At 41.5% G+C, this 18,517-nt stretch overlaps 2 protein-coding genes across 3 annotated transcripts in view; both read left to right on the top strand.

Moving 5' to 3' along the window:
- Positions 1–4,048, top strand: part of rasgrf1 (Ras protein specific guanine nucleotide releasing factor 1) — a gene marked incomplete at its 5' end in the record, with an annotated part of 33,545 nt that extends 29,497 nt beyond the window's left edge. For both annotated transcript variants that reach the window (XM_084059997.1, XM_084059996.1), the window contains 11 exons: positions 253–423; positions 613–719; positions 1,234–1,346; positions 1,650–1,720; positions 2,009–2,102; positions 2,197–2,281; positions 2,375–2,572; positions 2,708–2,787; positions 2,880–2,997; positions 3,103–3,171; positions 3,938–4,048. In XM_084059997.1, coding sequence (XP_083916123.1) covers positions 253–423; positions 613–719; positions 1,234–1,346; positions 1,650–1,720; positions 2,009–2,102; positions 2,197–2,281; positions 2,375–2,572; positions 2,708–2,787; positions 2,880–2,997; positions 3,103–3,171; positions 3,938–4,030 — 1,199 coding nt within the window. In that variant the 3' untranslated portion in view covers positions 4,031–4,048. The remainder of the gene's footprint in view (positions 1–252; positions 424–612; positions 720–1,233; positions 1,347–1,649; positions 1,721–2,008; positions 2,103–2,196; positions 2,282–2,374; positions 2,573–2,707; positions 2,788–2,879; positions 2,998–3,102; positions 3,172–3,937) is intronic.
- Positions 4,049–7,747: 3,699 nt separating this feature from the next.
- Positions 7,748–18,393, top strand: blm (BLM RecQ like helicase). The gene is made up of 22 exons (XM_084059046.1): positions 7,748–8,018; positions 9,153–9,234; positions 9,325–10,108; positions 10,222–10,339; positions 10,618–10,712; positions 11,284–11,398; positions 11,670–12,379; positions 12,482–12,658; positions 14,080–14,198; positions 14,323–14,436; positions 14,580–14,678; positions 14,771–14,919; positions 15,014–15,120; positions 15,485–15,645; positions 15,798–15,993; positions 16,185–16,375; positions 16,484–16,628; positions 16,733–16,932; positions 17,059–17,254; positions 17,505–17,627; positions 17,754–17,949; positions 18,091–18,393. Exons 1-22 carry the CDS (start codon positions 7,924–7,926, stop codon positions 18,236–18,238), a joined length of 4,320 nt encoding a protein of 1,439 aa, XP_083915172.1. The 5' UTR covers positions 7,748–7,923; the 3' UTR covers positions 18,239–18,393.
- Positions 18,394–18,517: the final 124 nt, after the last annotated feature.

Below are 18,517 nucleotides of genomic sequence, written 5' to 3'. Positions count from 1 at the left end.
GTAAAGAAAATTATATAGGGAGGGTGTACTGTGATGCTATGCCACCCCCTACTGGAGGAATGGGAAAGGACAAAAATACTGTGCATCACTGAATTATACTGACCTAGAAGGAACCCAAACTTCACCGTTTAGCTAATAATTATTTCTAGAAATAATAAACATATTTGCTCAAAGCTACACTTTTTTTTTTATCTCACCGATATAGCAACAAAACAGCTCTATTATTGTGTCTATAACTTTGCTTCTCTGTAGAATTCTCCCTGTTCTCCTACAACAATGGCATGGTGATGTCCTCATGTAGAGAGCTGGACAACAACCGCAGTTCCCTGTCTGCAGCCTCTGCCTTTGCCATAGCTACAGCAGGAGCCAATGAGGGCACGCCTACTAAGGAGAAGTATCGGCGCATGTCCCTGGCCAGCACAGGTACACCAACAAAACATCCAATGAGGACTCAAACTTTAGCTTTAGTTAAAAAAAACAAGACTGTAAAAACCACATCACTGCAGAAACACTGATAGACTTGGCCTTAATTGCTTATTATCAAAGAAATATACACCGTTGATGAACTGGTGGCAGTTAAGTGCTTTAACTCATCTGAAACCTTTTCTCCAGGTTTCCCAACAGACCAGAGAAATGGAGACAAAGAGTTTATCATCAGAAGAGCAGCGACCAACAGAGTTCTAAATGTTCTTAGGCACTGGGTGTCCAAGCACTCTCCGGTAATACTTACCATTACACTGCATCAGATTATATTAGAATTGGCTTAATTAAAATTAGCTTATGGGAGGACTGGCCAGCAGGCCGGCGGGCCACGCCGTCGACTCGTCACGCTCATGTCACTAGGACATGGCGCGTGCCTGGCGTAGAACGTACCTTCCTTATTAAATACGTACCTTGGTTCTCTTGACAAAAATAAATGGGATCTTTGATTATTCACGAAAATAAGCTCATGATAATTACAAAATGTATACGGTTAGTATCAGACAAACACCTTTTTTATGATTTTAAGCAATTTTTATGTCGTATTTTATGTACACATACAAAATGTTATAGCCACATACCATATTTCAGGCATTTAACCAAAAAAAACACTCAAAAAACCCATAGAACCAGGAAGTGCAAATAGAACATATTATCATAATATGATATAATATAATATATAATGTTTTGGGGTTTTGGGACTACAACCTTCACCACTATGTTGTGAACCAACTGCTTGTGTGCTCTGTGCAGGACTTTGATAGTAACAATGAGCTGAAGTCCAAAGTTATTGCCTTCTTGGAGGAAGTGATGCATGACCCAGAGTTGCTGACCCAGGAGAGAAAGGCAGCAGCCAATATCATCAGGTACTGGAACATAATACTTTAGTAATGGGACTGCATTTGGAGCCTACACACAAACACCTGAACATCAGGCTGTTTTTATTGGCCGAGTACGTTCACGCATACAAGGAACTTGACTCAGTGGGTTGCTGTCTATAATCACACTACCGTACTGTATATTCACAACCAAGTAAATAACAAATAGAAATATGACTCTAAGATAGATAAATATACTAGTTAAGAGGGCTCTAGCTGGCATCTGAGCAGGTACAATTAGTATATTATAGAATACTTCTGTTGTTGAGTATTTGTTTTGCTATCTGCTAGGACTCTCACCCAGGAAGATCATGGTGACAACCAGCTTAGCCTTGAAGAGGTGATACAGTTGGCAATGGTGAGTAAAGTCAAATGATTTCCTAAAGTGGGGTCCGGGGACCACCAGGGGACCTTGAGGGGATTCCAGGGGGTACCCAGCAAAATGAGGAACTATTTAAACACTTAGGCTCCATTTTATTTTTTGTCTATTAAAATAGCTGATCTACAAGCTCACAAAAATGTGGCCAAATACATATCAATTTGGGCGTCCTTGACATTAAAGTTTTTGAGAACCACTGGATCGCTCCACCAGAGTGTAAAAGACATGTCTTTTTCTGAGTGTCTTTTTGGTCTCTTGCAGGCGGAGATAGGAAAGACTGAGCCCTTTGAGAGCCACTCCGCCCTGGAGGTAGCAGAGCAGCTCACCCTTCTGGACCACCTGGTCTTCAAGGTCATCCCATACGAGTGAGTGACATGACACAATGCTACAATTGTCTGTTTTGTGATCAGAAATAACACACGTTCACCGCTCACTCTTTGTCTGTCAATGTCTTGGCAGAGAATTCTTTGGACAAGGCTGGATGAAGAATGACAAAAATGAAAAGACACCGTACATCATGAAAACGACAAAACACTTCAACGACGTATGTATGCCATCGCAATCTTTCCTTCCACGTTCTATAAAGATCAAATCAATACAAACTGTCAGTGTAAGCCGTCACACTTTTGTCTGACAGATAAGCAACCTTATCGCCACTGAGATCCTGCGCTGTGACGATGTGGTCACTCGGGTGGCCGTCATAGAAAAGTGGGTGGCCGTGGCTGACATCTGCCGTTGTCTGCACAACTACAACGCCGTGTTGGAGATCACTTCCTCTCTCAACCGTAGTTCTGTCTTCCGCCTCAAGAAGACCTGGCTCAAAGTATCCAAGCAGGTGCCCTATAGCTCCATTTTGTTTCATGTGTTATTCATAGTGCTATCACTATTACTATTATTCTGTTATCTGTGCATTTGTGCTTTTGTGTGTGTATGTGTTTGTGGCTGATGCCCTTTCCAACTCATCCTCTAGACAAAGTCAGTGATCGACAAGCTGCAGAAGCTGGTCTCCTCAGAGGGAAGGTTTAAAAACCTGAGGGAGGCTTTGAAGAAGTGAGTTGTTTCGCATAAGTATATTCTTTTGCAGTGGACCAATAAAACAAATAAGGAGCATAATTGGATGATGTTTACATTTCTCCCACTAGTTGTGATCCTCCCTGCGTGCCATACCTGGGCATGTACCTCACCGATCTGGCTTTCATTGAGGAAGGGACACCAAACTACACAGAAGATAGCTTGGTCAACTTCTCCAAGATGAGAATGGTACCGTATGATGCTATAGTGCTTTGCTGAGTGTGTCATCCTGAGAGAGGAGGAGATTGAGTGCTGTGATTCTCTGCTGGAATGACTAGTTCTCCTTCTTTTCAGATTTCCCATATCATCAGAGAAATCCGGCAGTTTCAGCAGACAGCATACAAGATCGATCATCAGCCAAAGGTACTTCAGTATTCCAACATTTGTTGCCATGCTAAATTTGTCCTGTAAAACTAAGCAGATTAAAGGACCATAACAGAGTCAACACATGCCATTGTCTATTCACTGCTTCAGCCATATAGCATACCAAACCACATCTCCAAACTAATAAAACTAACCTGAATAATTGACTCAATGTTAGCTAAACATCATTGTGCGTCATCATCATTGTGAGTCATGGACCTTTACATTTGGTTTGTAAATCAATCTTTTTTATTTTTTTGTCTAGAAAATCAAAAGCACAATGTAAAATGCATTCAAATGCAATTTTGCCAATAAACAAAAACAACTAAATAAAAAACAACAAGAACAAAAACAACCCAATGATATTTAGTGTGTTGGATTACCTATTTCACGCAAGTTTCAAGTCTTTGCTATTTTTATGTTTTCATACTGTACAGGAATCAATGGAACCCAGTGGCTTCCTTGAAAATCAAACAAACCATGAGTGATAGTCTTTGGGCTAAACATGTCAGACCACCTGTATGGTCCTTTAATCAGTTTGGTCCTGTTGTCAAAAATGTACAGTAAATAAATAAATGACTTTATAAAAAAATTGCAAAAATAGACGATCTTCAAGCTCACAACACATTGCATTGTTATGTGTTGTGTTGTGTGTATTTTTGAAGTTCTTTTAAATTGAAATGTTTGCCTATAATGACATGCCCAAAATAATGGCGCCAGGTTGGTAAAGCTGCTCTAAGAACATGCTTAAATTGTTCCTTTTCAGGCAGCACAATACCTGCTGGATAAGAGCTCTGTTCTGGATGAAGAAAGCATGTATGAAGCCTCACTCAGAATTGAGCCCAAAGTGTCAAACTGATGAGAATGGTGGTCCAGCCTATTTTTCTCTGTTCATAGTAGCTACATGAGTAAACTAACCCGTTGACATTTGTACAGCTGTTTTGAAATATTTGCTCTTCTGTACTTTATATGTTTCAGGTCACATTAACTTAGTTCTTACATGCTTTGGGGATTTCTTTTGATTTTGTAATTTCTCTCAAGGGAGGCATTCTATGCATAATAACAGAGGTCACTATATCTGTACACTGTACACTCTACGTGACCAATGACATTTTGCATTGATTCATCTGTGTGAATTTTACACTCACCGAGCACACATGCTGTCTGTCATTCAATTTTGTTTCTACAAGTTGTATGATTGTTGTCTCTGTTTGAATTTATTAATGATTGAGTTGCTCTGCAACTAATGTAGCATTGAAGAAAAAAGAAACGGCACCAAATCTGGTAAAAGAACACAGACAGTACCACAATATAATTTACAATGGAGAAATGTTCAGGGGAAAGGATATCGTTGCTGTCGGGCGGAAACCTTATATGTCTAAAGCTGTTATACTTTTCAGGAAAAAAAAAACCTGTGTTCCAATATGTAGTTATTATTTAGTCTTGCAACACTCTTGTATGACGAAGTAGGGCATTAAATAAAAGAAATAAAGAACATACACATTTGAAATGTGGAGATAGAAGGTTTCTGCCAGACAGCAATATGTTTCTCCTTAACTCGCTCCAGTTTCCCAAATTACAATAATATTTTGTTTCATTTTGTTTTCATTATTTGTGCTCACCTCCCACTTTAACCACTTAAACCTTGTACAATTAGTTGACCGGGGTCCCCCAGGGCTCTATACTAGGTACACTACTATTTCCCTCTACAAAAAAATCTCTTTGCTGAAAATAGCTGATCTACAAGCTCACAGCATCGGGTTATGATGCGTTGTGCACTTGTAGATCTGCTATTTTTGCCGAATGTTCGCCCCAGAATAGGCAGGTTCATGTGGTTAAAGCAGTGTTTAGCCCCAACTTCATTGACAAATGTATTTGTTGTAAATCAATACGACCCTGTCAGTAGTAGTGGCCACACTAGCAGAATTCTCCAACCCTGGAGTATAAATTGTAATATAAAGTATAGAGTATAAAGAATAATTCCAACAGACTGGTTAAGAGGGTTTACATCTTGTCTTATGGGTATGAGTTCAGGAGAGAATTCTACTGCTACATATGCGTGGAGCATGACATTCTTATAATGGCCACTTTATGTGATTTCATTTGTTAATGCCTCATGTTCCTTGCTTCTCATTTCAATTCAAAGTAAACAGCATACTATTTAAAAAAAACTAAAAACAAGCAACGTTAGTACTTTAAGGTTCGGTGATTTTGCTGTAGAGTAAAAGGTTGTTGCTCTGCTGTAATTAAAAGACAATCTGTCCTTTTTGCTGTTCCAGTGATTGTGGAACGTGACTGTATCTCACTCTGTTAAATGCATTACTGTTTAAGAGTATGATAAAACGTATGTGAATGGTCTCTGCCTGCAGCATTCAAACACTATTTTTGTAGTAGTACTAGAGAGGGATCCTCTCTTTATAAGAACACAAGGAAGTATTTTGTACTTTGTTGTTTATTCACCTGACTGAAATGTGCTGTACATTTTGTACATGCAACCCTGCATATTTCTCAATGTGGAGCAGTGTAATCCTTTGAAAACTTATAGATATACTGTATATCAAGCTTAAACTCAAAATGCTACAACAGTGTGGTTTTGAAACCATAACTTAGAGATAGGAAAAAAATGCATTTATACTGTAATCCTGTCTATAACCAATTCTGTTAGCAGGAATATAGTAACGTAGTGCTTATTCTGTGAATATTTGTATTTTTACTATGTATGTACAGTAAACATTTGAAGCTCATGTAGCAGGCATGCAACACCTTCACAGACAGAATAATACTATATACTTATACTGTATAGCCTACACTTATACATGCACATACTCTTACAAATGATATAAACAAATAACCATTTTGCTGTTAGCAATACCCAGTGGTATGAAAATTATCTTTCAATCCCCCAAATGTTTCCACAGCTCAAGAAATCTTTCCAATTTTATATAAAAAGGGACAAATAGATCATAAATAAAGTATGTTTCCCAATTACCTCTTGCTAATAAATCTATTCTATCTCAGGGGCATATTGTCTCAAGTGTTTTTGTAGATCGCCACGCGATCAATCTTCATGTACTAAATATATAATATTCATTCATCTCTTTGTCTGTCTCTTTCTCTCTCCTAATTGTGTTACAAATTTATTGAAACCGCAATAGAGAATCGGAAGTGGCCATGTACAGTATGTTCAAATACAAGAATTTGACATGGTACATTGCTCTCAGACACAGAGGAAAAACGTATTGTGTGTGTGTGTGTGTGTGTGTGTGTGTGTGTGTGTGTGTGTGTGTGTGTGTGTGTGTGTGTGTGTGTGATACAGTAGGCCTATGTACTAATGTAGTATATGAGCAATGTACAGTACACAGGACGTGATGTCATAAGGCAAATCATGAATCATATATTGCACAGACAAGTTAGAGTTATAGCAATAATATTGCATAATAACATTGCTTTTTTACTCAGTCTGTTTTTGGGCCGCAAACACAAGGTAAATTCATGATGTATTGCTAGTGGTTACACAAAGTGATCTTTCTCTATAATAGACAGAGAACGTGAAGTAGTCACACCATTGAAAGTAATAGTTGAAAACCTCACAAGATGTTTACATGTTTAAGCATGTTCTAATCATGTATACTTTACTTTAAAACATTTCCCAAATCTTTTATTTTTGAACATTTTGGGAAAAATAGCGTATTTAACACCGAGGTCAGGAGCCCACTCTTCCTTGGTGCCCAGTGCCCACCTATCCTGTTACGCGAGACAATCAGCTGTAGGCCAGGGGGGGTTCCTATCACTGGTTTTATGACAGCAACTTGACAGCAACTTGCTATGGGCCTGGTCTTCAAGATATATCACAACATTGGGATCCCCCTGTATTTGTCAAAATACTTCCAAAATGTTAATGATGTCCACGATCACAATACCAGAGGCAGCTCCACAAACCTTGTCCAACCTTTTTTTGGCTCAACAAAGGGAAGTAACTCGTTCTCATGCTATTCATCAAAAATGTGGAACGCCCTACCAAAAGGAGTAAAGGAGTGTAAAACCCTACTCTCTTTCAAAACAGCCCTAAAGATACACCTTCAGGAGGCTGCAATTGGAAAATGGCCCCTGTCTAAGTCCTAACCTAACCTACCCCCCTACCCCCCCCCCCCCCCCTCTCTCCTTCTCCTTTTGTACATATTTCTCACTCTTCATACCAGTAACCTGTAAACTGATTGTATGACATTCTATAGTAGTTGTGTATATCTGTCTGTCTCTTATATGTCATCATGATTTGTGTGCATGGGGAACTCATTTGAAACAAGCTCAGTGCTTTTATGAGTCTTCCAGTTTAGTAGACCTTGTACTGTGAATTTGTACTTCCATGTACTGTTGTTCTCATGTCTTACTAAATAAAGTACATCAATCAATCAATCAATCAATCAATCAAACTACAATTCCCAGCATTCCTCAGTTTTCATACCTACTCTTTCTCCGCCAATGAGGAGCAATTTTGCTGAATAGTATTCAGCAAAATTGCTCCTCATTGGCGGAGAAAGAGTACAATACGCGCAAAACACGAAACCTTTGCATTTTACCCGCCAAGGCTGACGTTTTATCTACAACCAGCTGCGAGGCAAAACAAATCACGATATTTCCTGCCAGCTGCTGCAGGTTTAATGCCGAAGTTGTTACTGATCTGGTCGTGACTGTAAGCCAGCCTACTAGCAGGAACTAGTTAGCTAGCTAATCATACATAACATAACAACAACGATGCCTGTCCTTCCACAAAACAACTTGCAGGAGCAGCTGACCAGACATAATAATGCTGCTCAGACCAAGCTGTCCTTTGCCAAACCTACACCAGGGTAAGTGTTGCACTACATTATATCTGCAGGCTCTACGCTAGCATAGTGCTAATAATGCTGCTCCTTCCTTAGCTCTGGTTCAGAGCGTTAGTGAGTTCCCTCTAACGCTCTGGAAGACCCCTCGCTCTGCGCATGTACAAGGAATTCCACTGCCCTGCCAGCGTTCAAGTGTAGTGAAAATAAACTAAACCATTTCGCTACTCACTGAAGCAAAGGCTGTTTTGTGTTGTTGAAAGTCTATTCTCCAACCCCGCACGCCTAAACGCACCCCACCTACTCTGTAAAATACACTTTTTGGGCAGAAAATAAAATATGTCAGCGAGACGGACATTGTTTGTATTTACTCCACAGTGCCCTTTACAGTTTGGTTAATGGTAAGTTCAAATCCCCCAGATCTGTAGAGGGCACTGTGGAGTAAATACAAATAATATCCGTCTCGCTGACATATTTTATTTTCTGCCCAAAAAGTGTATTTTACAGAGTAGGTGGGGTGCGTTTAGGCGTGCGGGGTTGGAGAATAGACATTCAACAACACAAAACAGCCTTTGCTTCAGTGAGTAGCGAAATGGTTTAGTTTATTTTCACTACACTTGAACGCTGGCAGGGCAGTGGAATTCCTTGTACATGCGCAGAGCGAGGGGTCTTCCAGAGCGTTAGAGGGAACTCACTAACGCTCTGAACCAGAGCTACTCCTTCCTCAGAGTTGGACGACCGTCTGTCTCTTGTTATTGTAACATTGCATGGTGGGGAAGTATTGTTACTTAATTTGACTTAATTCAATGTTGGCGTACATTTACTTGTGTTGAACACTCATCAGCTGTACGGAAAGCTTGAATTATCCTCTGTGGGTCTGTCACTCATAAAAATCCACCGTAGACATGTTATGAGCTACTTTCTGTCAAGAGATTCCGTGCAGGTGATTATTTTTCTTTGGAGGCGCTCGTTTTCTATTACTGAACGTCCTGCTGCCTCCTGCATTATGTGCAATTTCGAAACAGGTGGTACACAGGATCGTACACACACACACACACACACACACACACACACACACACACACACACACACATCACAAAAGGTACAATAGTCTAGCTAGTATTACTATATGTGTTTTCATGATTATTATTCCTTCTACAGGATGTTTTCATTTAAAAAGAAGTCTACATCATCAGTCTCCAAGACTGAATCTTCTACATCTAAGACTGAATCTTCCATAAAGGTAAACCACTCAAATGTTTTGGCTAACAGGAATGTCAATACTCCTCAGAACAATTCAGTAACAAAATCTCCCTTGACATTTCCAATCAAGCCCCAACCAAGTCATCATGCCAAAATCAGCAGCTTCATCACTGTTAATCCAAAAAGCAAGTCGGATTCCGTCAGTCCAGCACTTAATTGTCCTCCAGCCAGAAAGTCCTCTCTACCACTGTCTGCCAATAAAGTGCCGTCTACTTCCACTACATCTGAAATCCAGCATACAAATGCCACTGGCAGCAATCTCACAGATCTGGATGCCTCCTTTGGATTCCCAGTGGATGAATGGGATGATATCGATGACTTCGAAACACCAATCAAAACACCGGTCAAAGGGAGAAGTGCTTTACAGAGTCCAGACGTTTCTGTGAAGAAAGAATCACCGTCATGTTCTAAAGAAAGTGTTAACAAAGATGCTTCTCCTGACAGCATGGCCTCAGGGTTGATCAAGAACACTGCAAACAAGTGTGGTTTCAGTAAATCTAGTATTAAAACATGTGGACCAGACCACAATGTGGATGATGCTACAGCTGCACACAGAAGCAGCCCAATTTGCGATGCAGATTTGTGGGGGCCAGAAGACTCGCCTCTTAAAAGAACACGAAGACGACGGCCTCCTGTTCAACTCAAGTCTTGTGTCAGTGATGATGAGGAGGAGAGTATACCTATGACCAAGCCTGCTGACAAAGAGAAGACTATGCCTATGGCCAAGCCTGCTGACAAAGAGAAGAGTATGCCTATGGCCAAGCCTGCTGACAAAGAGAAGAGTATGCCTATGGCCAAGCGTGCTGACAAAGGAAAGAGTGTACCTACGATCAAGCCTGCTGACAATTGGACAGGTATCTGTTGTAGCTAAATTAACATTTGTTTCTTGTTTGTGCGTTTTAACATCATATAACATTATGGTTGGAAGCAAATGCACCTTACCTGGTATTATATTACTCCCTTCCAGTTAAGGATGAATGTATGGAAACAAGTATGGACCTCGATTACAAGTCAGAGGCTGAAGATGATTCAGATTTCATTCCCCCTTCTCCAATCCCTGATGAGACCTTTTCGTCAATAGAGAGGTTTGTTTTTGTTAAACTGTCACAAAGGATAACTTTTTAGAATCATAGAAATGATATGTAATATGACAATGAATTGTATAAAGCTTTTAGATATGCATGTTGGCCTAAATAACATTTGAGTGATTAAAAATGTTCACTGATCTGTGTGTGTAATTCTTTAACATTAGCTGCTATATTGTAATGGTCCTCTTCCAAACAATTCCAAATAATCTAGAAGCAACCGAAGACCTTGATGTCAACATGACAATACTCTGATTCTCTGATTCTTTTTCAAACAGATTAAAATCAGATGATTTTGAAAGCCAAGACAGGCCAGTAAACGCAACAGCATCTGTCACACGACTCTCTGATCGAAAAGCTAATGAGAAAGGAGGTGAGTGCGGGTTTATTGTTTATTTCAGATCCTCATTAGTCATTGCCTCAGCTGTGAATATTCTTCCTAGGGTCAAACCGTACAATAACAAAATTACAGTGTAATTAAAAAATTGACAAGCAAAAAGGTATTTTTCAGATATACATAAACAGGCATTCTTATGATTAACCACTATTTCCTGACCTTATGTTTTTTATAGATGAATTGTGTATCTTCTTTTCCAAAATATGCATTCATTATACCAGGATGTTTGGTATAATCTAGTTTATTTTTGCTAATTTGCTAATTTAGTTGCTAATTACAATGTGTAGATTTAGACTAGCCATCCATCTTTTGATAAAGGTGTATTTCCCTACCTTTGAGAGGAGATGCTGCTTGTCTTTATCCATAGACCTCCAAGGAATTTAGATAAACTTGGCTAAGATAAGCTCATCATTCAACATAGCATTTCAAAGTGCACACAGAGACATGAAAAGGCATGTAGGGAAATTTAGTAAAATTTCCCAAAGGTGGAAATGGCTCTTTAACTGAGTTGCTCCTTAACTTTCTGTTGTCGCCTATATTAAAACAGATGAACAACTCTTCTCTCTCATGGAGTCTATTTGTGCCCTGGTTGACCGCATCCCTGAACACGAACTGATTGGCCTGTCATGTGGAAACGAGCTTTTACTGAAGAGGGCTCAAAGGTGTGTACATTTGGAAATTAAATATCTTGACTGTGCTTTACTATACTTAACCACTTAAATCCTATATACTTTGTTGACTGGGGTCGCCCAAGGGACTGTACCTTAGTTGGTTTCCTCCTTTTTTCCCTCTACACCAAATGTCTTCTCTATGAGCTTGCAGATCTGCTATTATTGACAAATGTTCACCTATTAGGTCCAGACAAGGGAACAATAGGGTTCATGTAGTTCATATTATTTTACCAATGGCTGTAATTTCATGTTTCTCACCCAGGAAAAGGATTCTTGCACTTGGCTGTGACACATCATCCAGGATGCAGCAGCCAGATAGCACAGTGAAACTGGAGCCAAAACTGGAGCCATTCTTAAAAGCAAAGCCTTCTTCTTCTTTTTACACTCCCAGAGTGGCATCTTCCCCCATGTGTTTCTCAGTGGACAGTCCTGAAGTGTCCTCCAAGAAAACCATGCCATTCAAGCAATCTTCGATCATCTCCGTGGACTACAACAGCAGTGTGTTTGAGGACTCTGACTGTATTATTAACGGTGTCCAAACCCCTGGCATGGCTAGGAAAGCCAGCAGTCTTGCCAAGTCCGTTTACTCTGTGGACAAGGACTGGCCATCTGTGCAGAGAACATTTAATCCCCCATCACCTTCCAGCATTCCAAGCCCATCCCGTGAGTTTTTTGAGGAGGACTCTCTTTTCTTTTCGCCTAAAAGGCTAGCGGCTGTTGGCACATCTAAAACCACCGCAGTCACTAAATCAGCACAAAACAGAGAACCAGACGATTTTGACATTGATGACTTTGACTTGGATGATTTTGATGAATCAGAAATTCCAGACTACTTTGATGAACCCCCAAGCTCCTCCATGTCCAAGCCTGTGGCTAAAACTGTCAGAGAAGGAGGCGTCAACAAATCCACATGGGAGAAAAAAAACTCTACACCTGCATCCTCAGCCAAGCCAGCAAAGATCAACTCCCCTGGTAAGTCTCCTTTCATTGACACATTTTGTTAGCTTTTATTTGTGTTACTTCTATTTGTATGTATTGTTAGCCGTTGTCTAATTTCAGTGTCACACATTACAGAACCCACTTTCCATAACCCGGCCCATGATCGCTTCAGAGGGCACAACTTTCCCCACTCACTAGAGATGATGAAGATCTTTCACAAGCGCTTTGGTCTCCATCAATTCAGATTCAATCAGCTGGAATCCATCAATGCTGCTATGTTGGGAGAGGATACATTCATCCTGATGCCCACAGGTTGGTAATTTACAGTGTACATTTAACAGAAACACAGTTGTGTACATACTGTATGAGACAGATGTAGGAGCCATTGTAGCTGGATGATGATTTAAACCCGGAAACTGCAGCTGTCACTGCGGATGATGACTTACATGGTATATTCGTTGATAAAAAAGCCTACTGTCTTTCTTTATATTTGCTTTTTAATTTTAATTACTATTCTCTTGCTGCAATGTCTGAGGAAGACGAATAAAAATATGTTTTACTCTTACAGTATGTACCAGTACACAAGATGTAACAATAAAAACAATTGAACCCGTTGGTAACGTACTGTACAGTGAAGCAAGCAAACTCTGGCTTGCTTATATGTAACTTTCCTGTTCTACCCCGGCGTTTTGAACATAGATATAGAAACCTAGATACCTCATTGGCCTCTGCAGTTCATTGGAGCAACCTGTATCGCAATACCCTTGTATTGCTTCCGCCCTCAGTCGTGTGCGTCACAGAAGGGGGCGTTCAGTAGGCCTCTGATTGGCCTACCGAACGTCCCCTTCTGTGACGCACGCGACTGAGGGCGGAAGCTGGTGCGCACCCGAGATACAGACGCCTCAGAGCCGGAGGAGGCGTCTACCTTTATATGTCTATGGTTTTGAACCCACAGGATTGTGTCAAGGGTCGTGTCCAACCTAGGCAAACACAACCACCCCAATTGTATAAGTTCTGTCAACATACTCTACCAAAGAGAGACCATATACAGTCACCCCAAATGTACAAGTTGTATTTGATTAACATACTCTTTTTGGTTTCTGACCGGTCAGAAACCAAAAAGTGGAAGATCCAATCAGCGTCTGTCTCTCACAGCGCTTGGGACCAAACCGGTCTGCTGTCTGCAGAAGACACATGATAATGTGAATTCACACGACTGGGATGGTTTACCAGGCTACACCTAAATCTAACACACCCATTATTAATTGTATTAGCTGCAGCTGCATTGCTTAATTGCCTGCCATATTCCTGTACAGGAAAAGAAACTACAGGGTTTCATGCCCCTTTTAATACTGTTGGGGATGGTAAAGTTCAGATGAAACCATTATATGGATATCCCCTCCATAGCTTAGTAGTGATAATGTTCTTTATTCATTAAACATAGTGGTGGATGGTGCTATTTTCTCTTGAAGGGGCAATGATGTCAGTCTTCCACAGTACCATGGGGTCCAGGTTCTGCTGCACTGCCTGAAACACCCCCTGTATTTCAATTAATTTCTGTTTCAGTTCCCTATCCCCATGTTCAGGTAAGCCAAGGTCACAAGAATAGAGACCAAGTGACCAACAGAGCTGGATAGATTGATCAATAATACTGGAAGCTATTCCTTGCAATGCAGTATGTTATAAACATGTGTGAGATGTCTGAAGTTCTCCATCATTCTGCTCTTCATCAGGTGGGGGAAAAAGCTTGTGCTACCAGCTACCTGCCTGTGTGTCACCAGGAGTCACTGTAGTGCTCTCTCCACTCAAATCACTCATTGTAGATCAGGTCCAGAAACTCACCTCTCTAGATGTAAGCATTGTCCCTACAGCCTCCCTGTCGCATATCACTAAGACGGTTGCAATGACACGTGTGACATACTTGGTAGTGAATCAGTGCTTGTATTTTCTTTTTTCTGATGCCCTGCACCTTTTAGATCCCAGCCACAAGTCTGTCTGGTGACAAGACTGACACAGAGGCGTCGAATATTTACATGCAGTTGTCCAAGAAAGACCCCATCATTAAACTGCTCTATGTCACTCCTGAGAAGGTGAGAGATAATGCAAAAACACAATTTGAATGTAATTGTGCTTGCTGTCAATTGAAATGTTGCATTTTAAAGCTATTTTAGAAATGGTAGTTGTTGTGACTCAACCCAGACCCGGTCCTGATGTTTCTTTTTTTTTGTTCAAGGTGAGCGCAAGTAACAGGCTACTCTCTGCACTGCAGAACCTGTTTGATCGAGGCCTTTTGGCCCGCTTTGTTATCGATGAGGCCCATTGTGTCAGCCAGGTATGTTCCCACGCATGAAGGTGTTTGCTCACCGTTAACTTCTGGCAGAAAGCAATTGTGAATATAAATCTGACGCGTTTTGTTTCATTCAGTGGGGCCACGACTTTCGCCCGGATTACAAGAAGCTGCATGAGCTGCGTAGGAAGTTCCCTACAGTTCCCATCATGGCCCTAACAGCCACAGCCACTCCGCGTGTCCAGAAAGACCTCCTCCACCAGCTGCAGATTACTCGACCACAGCTGTACGTAACCTGCCACCCCACACCAGTTGTTTCATGATCCACAAAACAAAAGGCCAGACAATAATTGATATACCTCTTGTCATTTTGTTTGCAGATTTACCATGAGTTTCAACCGAACAAACCTCAGGTATTCTGTCCTGCCTAAGAAGCCCAAGAAGGTAGATGAGGACTGCATCGGCTGGATCAAGAAGCACTATCCACGTACGGGTCTCACTATAACATGACTATGTCCATTTGCTGCCCGGCCGTAGCACACAACGACAAATCTTCTGTATTCATGTCGTCCAGGGGGTCCCTGGACGACATGACAATGGCCCTCCAGCAAAAACACAATTTGCCATGTTCATGGGTGGGAAGTCAGCAGGGGAGGGTACTCAGTCACTGCACTAATGATTCCTACAGGTTTTTCAGCACACCTGTTCTCTAGACAAACAGTAGGGGTCAACAGGGACAAAAACATGGGGAGAGATTTACATAATGGCTATATTGGGGAGAACATTTTAAAAAGATCAGAACAGTTCATCAAAAGAAATTATATATGCAATCTCCCCTCTGCACATTATAGGTGGCTCCGGCATAGTGTACTGCCTGTCCCGTAATGATTGTGATACGATGGCTGAGAGTCTACAGAAGGCAGGGATATTGGCTCTCGCCTATCATGCTGGATTGAGTGACAGAGACAGAGAATACGTGCAGACCAAGTGGATCAATCAGGATGGCTGTCAGGTGAAATTACCTCTCTTTGATGTTACAGCATCATTAAAGCTTTGAATTGTTTTCAAGTTTCATACAAATGTTATGTTGGAAATTTCACCTTGACATACGCACACACACAGTCACATCAAATTCAACTCAATTTGGTGATCCTTTTCTTACAGGTCATATGTGCCACCATAGCCTTCGGCATGGGCATTGACAAGCCTGACGTCCGCTATGTGATCCATGCCACTCTCCCCAAGTCGGTGGAGGGCTACTACCAGGAGTCGGGCAGAGCAGGCAGAGATGGAGATATCTCTCACTGCATTCTGTTCTATGCCTACTCCGACGTTGTCCGTATTAAGAGAATCCTCGCACGTATGTGGCTGCCAGTATTTTGGCATGCAACATTTGTTTGTTGTGTATTATTTTGGTATTCTATTTTCCACATCACTGCCTCTCAGTAAAATGCGTCACCAAACCTTTGCTGTGCATATTAAGAAATTGTATAATTTTTGTCTGCACTGACGGACAAAATATCCTCTGCAATATCCTCTGTTTATCCACAGTGGACAAACATGGTGACAGAAATGCCCAATCAACTCATTACACTAACCTGAACCACATGGTGCAATTCTGCGAGAACGTGATGGACTGCCGGAGGATACAGCTGCTCGCTTACTTTGGTGAGCTCAGATTCAACCCTAATTACTGCAAGGACCATCCAGACGTCATCTGTGACAACTGTGCCAGACCTAACGTAAGAGTCCTCTCTAAATCAGTAGAATCACCGCAGATGCAAAAGTCTCCCAAGAGCTTTTTAATTTGAACCTATGTGGGAGTTAGAATGACCCATGTCTGTTTACAGAAATACAAGCTGAGAAATGTGACTGAAGACGCAAAGACGATTGTGAAGTTCGTCCAGGAGAACTGTGAGAAAGTTGGAGCGCGATTCGGCAGGACTGCTCAGCAGACCCGATTGACTCTAAACATGCTTGTGGAAATCTTCATCGGTGATACACTTATAGTACTAATATATGAATGCATGCGAACAGCAGGCATATTGCAAAATGTGCCGTTTAACGTGCTAATTTAGTTTTGGTCTTCTCTCTGACAGGGTCTAAAACCGCGAAGGTCCAGACTGGGATGTTTGGCGCCGGATCAGCGTACTCCAAGCACAACGCTGACCGTCTCTTCAAGAAGCTGGTTCTGGACAACATCCTAATGGAGGACCTGTACATCACCAACCAAGGCCAGGCTGTGGCTTACATCTCGGCCGGACCCCAGGCCATGAACGCCTTCTCAGGACGCATGCAGGTACTCCTCGTTCAGTCATACATAAGCTTTAAGGCTAATTTATAGTTATCGCTTGACGCACACTCTTTCAAGTGTCATTATGTACTCTCTGTCGAGTAATACTTCATGGCTGTTGTCCCACACTAGGTGGAGTTCTGTGATACAGAGAGCGCCAGCACAATCAGGAGACACAAGGCCGGTGGGGACAAGAATGTTTCCAAGAGGGAGGAGATGGTTCTGAAGTGTCTAGAGGAGCTGACTGACCTGTGCAAGCAGCTGGGCAAGGTGTTTGGCATCCACTACTTCAACATCTTCTCTACTGCCGCCCTGAAAAAGATAGCGGGTAAGCTCTGGAGCCCTTAGGTCACATAGTATGCTCTCACTCATAGATGGTGTTGTCAAACCATCTTAAAGTGAGTAAGACACTTAACCCCTAACTGCTTCCCGAGGCGCTGCCCACGGCTCCTGATACTTAGGATGGGTTAAATGCAGATACCACATTTCCTTGTATATGCAAATATACAGCAAAGGAGTGCGGACCAAATTATTATTATTATCCTCTACATCCTTCAACAATACTTTCTTGTGAACAGAGACACTGTCCGCTGACCGTGAAGTCCTTCTGCAAATTGACGGCGTGACAGAGGACAAACTGGAGAAGTATGGTGCCGAGGTCATAGACGTCCTGCAGAAATATGCTGAGTGGCAGCCACAAGGTGAGGATAGATTCCACATACCCCCCCATGAGGCTCACCGGTTTTATGTCTATGAACAATAGATGACAGAAGTTGATTTGCATACTGTAGTGGTAAAAGCAATGTTTGTTTGAACCTTTTCTGCAGTGGTAGAGCAGAGCAGCCATAGCACAGGCGCTATGGGGTGGATAGATATGGATGGTGTCAATGATCACGAGACCTCTACTGAATCCACCTACTTCGGCAACCAGACTGGGCGAGGACAGAAGCGGAAAAAAGCCACCTACACGAACAATGCCAAGAAAACGAGAGGTTACTCCGGCAAGAGCACTGGCTCTAAGGGGTTGGTCATCAGTTTGTGTTATAATTCATTACATATTAGCTTTCTATGACCAGATAAATCTGTGAAATAGCATAGGTGTCATTTACTTCCTTTCAGCTAAAACAACCTTCCCCTCCTCAACCTTGTTTTTCTCTCTTGTAGATACGGCCGTGGACAAAACTACAATAAGTCCGGGTCATCGTCAGCCAACTCTGGAGGTAGACCCCAGGCTGCAGGCAAGAGACCAGGTCTCATGGGCATCCCTGCCCCGCAAACCAACAAGCGCTCCTTCCTTAAACCAATGTTCTGACCACTCTTTCAGGCCTTTTTGTCTATCAAGTGGTGTTGTACATTTACTTATACAACAGTGTGTTATTCTAATTTGATCTACTTTTGCACAGGAAAGCTTGTTTCTTAATCGTTTTTTATTAATAATTGTTTTGTTGTTCATAAATAAAGGCTCATTGAAACGTCCACGTGTGCCATCTTCCTTTTAAATATCATTAAAGAAGTGAGTGCGTGTTTTATTTAGATTTCTTTATATACGTGCTTGTGTGTGTGTGTATGTGTGTATATATAACATACACAG

Source organism: Gymnoscopelus microlampas (assembly GCF_963454915.1).
Source record: "Gymnoscopelus microlampas genome assembly, chromosome: 6".
Taxonomy (NCBI): domain Eukaryota; kingdom Metazoa; phylum Chordata; class Actinopteri; order Myctophiformes; family Myctophidae; genus Gymnoscopelus; species Gymnoscopelus microlampas.
Note: the sequence above shows the minus strand (reverse complement) of the source record. Positions and strands in the feature narration are given on the sequence as shown.

Bases quoted from the DNA above. Each gene is read 5' to 3' on its own strand.
- blm (XM_084059046.1), top strand. From the start codon at position 7,924: ATGCCTGTCCTTCCACAAAACAACTTGCAGGAGCAGCTGACCAGACAT. The intron at 8,019-9,152 runs GTAAGTGTTGCA...TTCCTTCTACAG, and splicing joins TTTGCCAAACCTACACCAGG to GATGTTTTCATTTAAAAAGA. The intron at 17,255-17,504 runs GTAAGCTCTGGA...TCTTGTGAACAG, and splicing joins CGCCCTGAAAAAGATAGCGG to AGACACTGTCCGCTGACCGT.